This window comes from Coregonus lavaretus (genome assembly GCF_964263955.1).
Source record: "Coregonus lavaretus genome assembly, chromosome: 29".
In the NCBI taxonomy this organism is placed as follows: Eukaryota; Metazoa; Chordata; class Actinopteri; order Salmoniformes; family Salmonidae; genus Coregonus; species Coregonus lavaretus.
Window position 1 is genome coordinate 32,054,434 of NC_140016.1, and position 8,973 is coordinate 32,063,406.

The following is an 8,973-nucleotide window of genomic DNA, read 5'->3' on the forward strand; positions in this document are numbered from 1 at the left end:
TTTTCTCGGTGGAAGGCTGTTTGGCTCTGCGCCATCTCTCATTATCACATATCTGTATACACCCCCCTCTCCCTACTCCCCCCTCCTGAAACACACACTTCCTATGGCTAACGTTGACACGCATCTATAAGAGCAGCGGCGGAAACATGCTGGTTACATATGTTGCACGCCAGCTAGCTTTGTCTGAGAAGTTGTTCGTTCGTTGGCTGAGCACAGGCCCTACGTGAGCCCAATGACAATAAGACGTGGACCCTGGCGAGGAAAGGGAGGGAGGGGGTGAATGGGGGGCATAGGGAAGGGAGGGGGAGTGGGTTGTTGTGTTGTTCAACAGTGACCTCTACTGGTCGCTGGGCTGAAATGACATTGAAAACCATGCAGAGTGCTACTACGTGTTTGCTGGGGGATTCTTTTGGAACATTCAGATAGAAATGGATTGCATAGAACAGACTTGATTGTCTCTCAGGTAGAAAAGGGAAGTGTGTTAGCTTTATTTGATACATTTCTATATGCATCCCTCTGAACATTTCAGCTCACGGAATATACCCCTGAAAATAATCCTGAGCCCTTACCTACAGTGGTGTAAAGTACTTAAGGAAAAATACTTTAAAGTACTACTTAAGTTGCGTTTTTGGGTATCTGTACTTTACTTTACTATTTATATTTTTGACAACTTTTACTTTTACTCCAATACATTCCTAAAGAAAATAATGTACTTTTTACTCCTTACATTTTCCCTGACACCCAAAAGTACTCGTTACATTTTGAATGCTTAGCAGGACAGGAAAATTGTCAATTTTTTCCACCACTGCTTAAATACACATTCTGTGTTTGCAGATCTTAAGGGACTAGATAGGCTTATGCTGAAGGCCCTTCAATGGGCATAGGGGAGCATCCACCATATTGCTTACACCTGTCCAGTTCCTTCAGACCTGCAAACACAGAAGGAGTAGGGGGCCAAGGGGGTTGTCTAATCCCTCAAAAAGGATGCTAATAAACTAACTGATGATCAGACAGTGAGCATTCTTAGCTGTCTTAACAGCCCATTGGTCCATTCAGGGCTAGCTAATGCTAAAAGTTATTAATTAGATCACAATTAACACTCCCCCCAATCCCAGTCTGGCTACCAGCTGTTGTCATTGGTGGGGGGGGGGGGGTGTAGGTTGACAGCCAACTTCACAGGAACAGATGGGGAATTCAAGGCTTGTTGGCAATCACAATGTTTTGAGCTAATGACTCAATTAGCTATACAAATGAAAAAAATCTGTGTGGATATCGTCATTTAATCAAAAAGCTCACCTAAATTAATTAGCGCAATTAAGGCGTTTTGGCGGTCGCTAGTGGGGTTTGAGAGAAGTTTTTGAAAAGAGGCTTGTGTTGCATCTCGGATAAACAAACTACACCCCCCCCCCCCCCCCCCACCCGGAGCCTCTTTGGTGCAGTTGTGTGTGTGTATGTGTGTGTCGGTGTGCATGCGCATCAGAGGAGGGGAGTGAGAGCTCCCATGCAACGTCGCGTCGACACACATGGGCAGTGAAGCATGTGCTCCATTTAACTGTGCGGCTGCCTCCCTAGATGCAGTGGGAGGTTGTGGGCTGCTGAGGAGAGAGAGGCTTTAGCAGACCAGGGGAGATGAGATATACAACTCAGCCTGCATAGAACAACCAACACCATCCTAACATTGTCCATTTGATCACATATTTATAACTACTGGTAATCAATCATCTAACATTGCTTGAATTACTGAATCGCATCTCCTAAATACTGTTACTTATTTTTAGACCTGTACATATCAAAATAGAGAGTTGCATCACCCAATTCCTTCACATTGCAAATAAAGAATCAACCAAAGAATACAACTCCCTATGTTTTCATCTCTGACCTCAACACAGGGGGTCATCTCTTTGAAATATGTCCTACATGATTACTATTGATGGGTCTGCGAGGGTCAGGAAGGGGAAGATAGTCCACTTCGTCAGTGGGGGGAGGGTTTCATTTGCACAGAGTGCTCCGAGAGGGGTCGACCGTGTACATGCGGTATCACCGGCTTCACCATACACACACTCCTGAAAATTCCCCCCACGCACCAACTGTTATTACAGGAGCGGCAGGGGGTTGGGTGGAAACAAGGTAAACACACGACCAAGGGTAATGCTCCGGGCTTTACCCCTTTGGTGAAGGAACAAACACACATCATCAGCAGTTGAAGCACACCAGCTTATGGGTTCGACAGGTTAGAAGCTCATGAGTAGTTGTCATAGAGATGGATAGAGGACTCACTTGCCACAGAAGACCGTGAAAGCGTGGGCAGCTTATGGGTTGTAGTATAATGCTCTATACAGGTTTTATCCTAGGTTGGGATTCAATCCGATCAGCGTTAGATCTGTGTTATAGCACTTGACATTTAAAGGTAATTTCCATTTGAGCGTGAATGCGATCTCTGCGAACGTCGGGGAAAATGCCTTTAAAATCTGTATTGTCGGCTGTCTAGCATGCTGTGCTATGAATTGAATCCCAGCCTTAGTAAAGATGTTCTTGTAGCTATAATAGAATGGTGTCTCATTGCCTTACCAACATATGGTGTCAAAAGTAAGATCTGAACCCACATCTCCATTCTGGGTTAGAATAGAAGCTCAGGGGTAGGCTACTTGTGTAGGCTACTGGTCTTGATGAGCCTCAATGTCCTCTAGTGTTTTTGCTTTTGTCCACTTTTGGGCCCTTTTGATCCTTAATTGCTTTGGGTGGAATATCATCCATAGAGACACTAATCATCATTATTCAGCAACAAGCAGGAACACAGACAGCCTTAAAGCTGCAATATGTAACTTTTGTGAGCAACCTGACCAGTTATAGGTCTGTCATTCTCATTGAAAGCATGTCTAGGAAGCGGTAGATCTCTTCTATGTGCACTATTTCTATGCTTCCCGTTCTTAAGTTTTGTTCGTCTTTTACTTTCGGTTTTGTACACCAAATTCAAACAGCTGAAAATACAAGAAATGTGGTTATGGACAAGACATTTCACAGCGGTTTAGATGGTACAATGATTCTCTCTACACTATACTTGCTTGTTTTGTCACATAAAACAAAAATTCGGCAATCTATTAGAATTTTACCAAACAGGAAATGGCGGCGCGATTTCTGCATAGTGCACCTTTAAGCGACTTACATCCCATTAAGGTCATGTATAAAAACTCTGGGCAGGCCATTATTTTGGCTACCGTGGCTATGCCCCAATAGGATGACAATGTCCCCATCCACAGGGAACGAATGGTCACTAAATGGTTTGATGAGCATGAAAATGATGTAAACCATATGCCATGGCCATCTCAGTCACCAGATCTCAACCCAATTGAACACTTATGGGAGATTCTGGAGCGGCGCCTGAGACAGCGTTTTCCAGCACCATCAACAAAACACCAAATGATAGAATTTCTGGTGGAAGAATGGTGTTGCATCCCCCCAATAGAGTTCCAGACACTTGTAGAATCTATGCCAAGGTGCATTTAAGCTGTTCTGGCTCGTTGTGGCCCAACGCCCCATTAAGACACTTTATGTTGGTGTTTCCTTTATTTTTGTGTCATGAATTGTGACAAAGATTTAGAGTTAGTATAACATGCAGATCACACCATAAAATGAATATGACCAATATAGAATAATCAATATATAATAAATTCTATATATCACATATAATCTCTCAGAAGTCCATACATTTCTCACACATGCAACAATGTGTCCCTCAAAATGTCTGACCTCTGACCTTTGATCTCTCTCCTTTGTCTTTCAGGACGTGATGGTGGTGGGCGAGCCCACCCTGATGGGCGGGGAGTTCGGGGACGAGGATGAGCGTCTGATCACGCGTCTGGAGAACACGCAGTATGATGCCACCAACGGATTGGACGACGAGGATGACTTCAACGGCTCGCCTGCCCTCGGCAATAACAGCCCGTGGGGCAGCAAGCCGCCCAACAACCAGGATAGCAAGGCCGAGAGCACAGCGCCGCAGTCGTCACAGTAGAACACACAGAGACCAAGGATACCAAGAGCACAGTCAGTGCCCCAACTCTCATATGTACACTTAGGGGACATTTAACTCCAATGGTTAAATGTCACTATTTTGTACATTATCTAATGAGACCATGTTGCCCTCACAGTAAAACACAGAGGGAAGATTTAAAAAACTGTACATATTTGGCCCACTAGGGCAGAGCCCTCTAAAACCTCAAATTGTACTGAATTTAACCCTGTTGGCAAATGTTTCCACATCATGGTCAATGGTGTCACTATCACTCATCATGGTCAATCATCTCCACCAAATACCAGAACAATTCTTCTCCAACTTCACTGTAACATCCTGGAGAGAGACTGAGACAGAGAACTGACTGACATTGCACAGCAATATCCATACGATAAAGACTACTTTTCCATCTAAATGCATACAGGTTGTATGCATTGCAATGATGACATTAAACAATACTGGGTTTTATTTTTTCAATTTTTCCTAGAATTCCTCTGTTTGGATTTGGTGGGAATTCCCAGTGTTAGGGAAGTTGTAATTGCTCTGGGAATGACACAAGGCCAGTGTCTTCATCTGAATTCTACTTCATGGACACCTTCTCATTCCTTGAGCTTTAACTGTAGTGGGAATTCTGTGGTTGTTGCCCTTTTGACCTTTGAGCTGCAGGTTACGACCCCTCTGGGACAGTTGACAGTGGAAGTCAAAACAAAACATCAAAAACAAAATGTCTCTTTTAAGAGCATCAGCCTCAATGAGAACGAACCGGCAAGGTTTTACTCAGCCACCAAACTACACGAGACGTCGTCGTCTTGAGCATTTGCATTTTTATTGGAAAATAATTTGGCTGTTGGTTTATTTACATTGTTGTTGTTTTTGTTTTTTCCAATTTCCAATTAAAAGGAAAGTGACTCTGTTTCACCACTATGGACAGCTTCAAGTGAGACACTCGTGTTCCAGGATTTCCTTTCCAGAATTACAGCAGTCGTCGCAGATTGTTATTTCATGCAAACCTGTTCGATTGTGTTTGTAGTCTATTGGTGTTCTTTTGCTTCTCCCCAAAATACTTTCCAATCAGATTTGTACGTTGCCAATCAGTATGTGAACTTTGCTGACATACACCAATGCATTAATGTTTTTTTTTCTTATTTTGGATTTGTCTTTGTTCTTTCCCTTTAATGACTGACCTATTCCAAACTGATATTAAAGGTTCAATGCAGTCGTTTTTATCTCAATATCAAATCATTTCTGGGTAACAATTAAGTACCTTACTGTGATTGTTTCAATTAAAATGGTCAAAAAGAAACAAAAATAGCTTCTTAGCAAAGAGCAATTCCTCAAGCAATAATTTTTTCTAACAGCTTTTACACTAAAAGCGCATTATCATCATTTTCTCAATTTCACAGTATTATTCCAACCTCATAGTGTGAAAATATATATAAAAAACAGGATCATCACGTTTTTGACTGCACTGGGTCTTTAAAACTTTGCATGATTTAACTTTTGTTGTTTGATATATGTACCTTTTTGAGTTGGTCAGACATTTTTGGGGGGGTTCATCAGTTTGGGAACACTGTTACAAGGTTTGTAGCTCTGCAAATAGAGGTGTGACATACAACTTTATTCATTTAAGATTAGCCACCATTTTGAAATCATTTTGTACATGGCAGCTGTTTCGCACAAGCTTTTTTATTTGGAGGAGTTTCACATTTCTATAGGGCCTTTCGGATTCTGTTGTCTGTCCGACAGATTTTTGCTGCTATAAGACGCTCATTTATCATTTTGACATGTTTATATCCAGTCAATTAATTAGTGCACACATCAGATATTAAACTATAATGTTTTAGAAATGTTTAAAATGTTGAACATTTGAACATTTGAAAATTGACTAATTGTAGGGATTTTTAAAAAATACATACATTATTAGCCGCAAATCCAGAAACACAGCATACTCAAGGCCCTACAGAATTGCAGTTTAAAAAACCCTGTTTTTGTGTTACCAGTTGTTCTTTAGTTGACTATTCTTCCTTGAATTCCTCTCCTCATGTTGGATTTTGTTTCAAAATGGCAAGAAGACAACTGTGGATGTCTTTATTATAAGATTGGATCTTTTGTGTATTTATTTGTGCATTTGTAAGGAAGCAACACATTTCTGAATATGTTTGAACCTGGTATTATTAGAACTCTGCACAATTTGTACATTATATCGCAGAGATGTTTTGTGTCATATCTGATGTCTGGTATGTACAGTGCCTTGCAAAAGTATTCATCCCCCTTGGCGTTTTTCCTATTTTGTTGCATTACAACCTGTAATTTAAATGGATTTTTATTTGGATTTCATGTAATGGGCATACACAAAATAGTCAAAATTGGTGAAGTGAAATGAAAAAAATTACTTGTTTCAAAAGATTCTAAAAAATAAATAACTGAAAAGTGGTGTGTGCATATGTATTCACCCCCTTTGCTATGAAGCCTCTAAATTAGATCTGGTGCAACCAATTACCTTCAGAAGTCACATAATTAGTTAAATAAAGTCCACCTGTGTGCAATCTAAGTGTCACATGATCTGTCACATGATCTCAGTATATATATGCACCTGTTCTGAAAGGCCCCAGTGTCTGCAACACCACTAAGCAAGGGGCACCACTAAGCAAGCGGCACCATGAAGATCAAGGAGCTCTCCAAACAGGTCAGGGACAAAGTTGTGGAGAAGTACAGATCAGGGTTGGGTTATAAAAAAATATCTGAAACTTTGAATATCCCACAGAGCACCATTAAATCCATTATAAAAAAATTGAAAGAATATGGCACCACAACAAACCTGCCAAGAGAGGGCCGCCCACCAACACTCACGGACCAGGCAAGGAGGGCAGTAATCAGAGAGGCAACAAAGAGATCAATGATAACCCTGAAGGAGCTGCAAAGCTCCACAGCGGAGATTGGAGTATCTGTCCATAGGACCACTTTAAGCCATACACTCCACAGAGCTGGGCTTTACGGAAGAGTGGCCAGAAAAAAGCTATTGCTTAAAGAAAAAAATAAGCAAACACGTTTGGTGTTGTGGGAGACTCCCCAAACATATGGAAGAAGGTACTCTGGTCAGATGAGACAAAAATTGAGCTTTTTGGCCATCAAGGACAACGCTATGTCTGGCGCAAACCCAACACCTCTCATCACCCCGAGAACACCATCCCCACAGTGAAGCATGGTGGTGGCAGCATCATGCTGTGGGGATGTTTCTCATCTGCAGGAACTGGGAAACTGGTCAGAATTGAAGGAATGATGGATGGCGCTAAATACAGGGAAATTCTTGAGGGAAACCTGTTTCAGTCTTCCAGAGATTTGAGACTGGGACGAAGGTTCACCTTCCAGCAGGACAATGACCCTAAGCATACTGCTAAAGCAACACTTGAGTGGTTTAAGGGGAAACATTTAAATGTCTTGGAATGGCCTAGTCAAAGCCCAGACCTCAATCCAATTGAGAATCTGTGGTATGACTTAAAGATTGCTGTACACCAGCGGAACCCATCCAACTTGAAGGAGCTGGAGCAGTTTTGCCTTGAAGAATGGGCAAAAATCCCAGTGGCTAGATGTGCCAAGCTTATAGAGACATACCCCAAGAGACTGGCAGCTGAAATTGCTGCAAAAGGTGGCTCTACAAAGTATTGACTTTGGGGGGGGTGAATAGTTATGCACCCTACAGTTTTCTGTTTTTTTGTCTTATTTCTTGTTTGTTTCACCCCAAAAAATATTTTGCATCTTCAAAGTGGTAGGCATGTTGTGTAAATCAAAGGATACAAACCCGCAAAAAATCAATTCCAGGTTGTAAGGCAACAAAATAGGAAAAATGCCAAGGGGGGTGAATACTTTCGCAAGCCTACTGTATGCTTTGCCATTATGTGTGCCAATAAACTGTACTTACAGATTGGTCTGATTGGGTTATTGCAGACATTGTCTATGGATTACTGTGCATTAACTGCCCTTGCATGTCTGTTTCTCAATCTCTTTTCCTATACCGTTATTCTAGTCTGTCTGTCCTCTTGTCTATCAATAGGTAGCCAATTTGAAATGCTGTTACTACAGCATAACTGTGCTGTGTGCTAATGTGCCAATGTATTTCCAATATGACAAATTGGCTAATGTCAGCCACCACTTCTTATTCTTGATCAATATGATGCGTTATTTAGGGTCAGGGGGTCAACTGGTTCATCAATAAACCAACTGCGCGTTTAAGATGAATAGATCCAATTGTTTCTCTTTGAACAGGATTTTCAAAGGCTCTGTCGCAGCCGGCCGCAACCGGGAGACCCATGGGCGGCGCACAGTTGGTCCAGCGTCGTCCAAGGTAGGGGAGGGTTTGGCCGGCAGGGATGTGGGTTCGTTTCCCACGGGGGGCCAGTATGAAAAAAAACACAAAAAAACATAAGCATTCACTAACTGTAAGTCGCTCTGGATAAGAGCGTCTGCTAAATGACTGAAATGTAATATGAAATGTAGACAGCAATGAATCATTCAGGCATCAGTCAACTAAAGGCAGGGAAGCAGCAGCAGGATATCAAGTGTGAAATATTTGGATGGATCTTTGTCCTCATCTTGTAGTATTGAATTATCCAATTAGATTAACGACATCCAAATATTTTATGTATTACATTTACATTACATTTTAGTCATTTAGCAGACGCTCTTAACCAGAGCGACTTACAGGAGCAATTAGGGTTAAGTGCCTTGCTCAAGGGCACATTAACGTCATTTAGCAGACGCTCTTAGCCAGAGCGACTCACAAATTGGTGCGTTCACCCTATAGCCAGTGGGATAACCACTTTACAATTTGAATATTGGGTTGAAATTAATTGACATTTGATTGAAATTTTTGATTGAAAAAAATTTAAATTATCACCTTATTTCTTTGCAAAGGTCTATGATTATGTGATAAGTCTTTTGGATAAGGTAAGACATTTAATTGA

The 8,973-nt window shown here is 41.5% G+C and overlaps 1 protein-coding gene across 4 annotated transcripts in view; it reads left to right on the forward strand.

Annotated features, from left to right (window-relative positions):
- The window catches only part of LOC311105165 (LIM domain-binding protein 2), a 79,817-nt gene extending 71,441 nt beyond the window's left edge, over nt 1-8,376 (forward strand). For all 4 annotated transcript variants that reach the window (XM_084147216.1, XM_084147217.1, XM_084147218.1 and 1 more), the window contains one exon: nt 3,782-8,376. In XM_084147216.1, the coding sequence (XP_084003342.1) occupies nt 3,782-4,012 (231 nt within the window). In that variant the 3' untranslated portion in view covers nt 4,013-8,376. The remainder of the gene's footprint in view (nt 1-3,781) is intronic.
- Nucleotides 8,377-8,973: the final 597 nt, after the last annotated feature.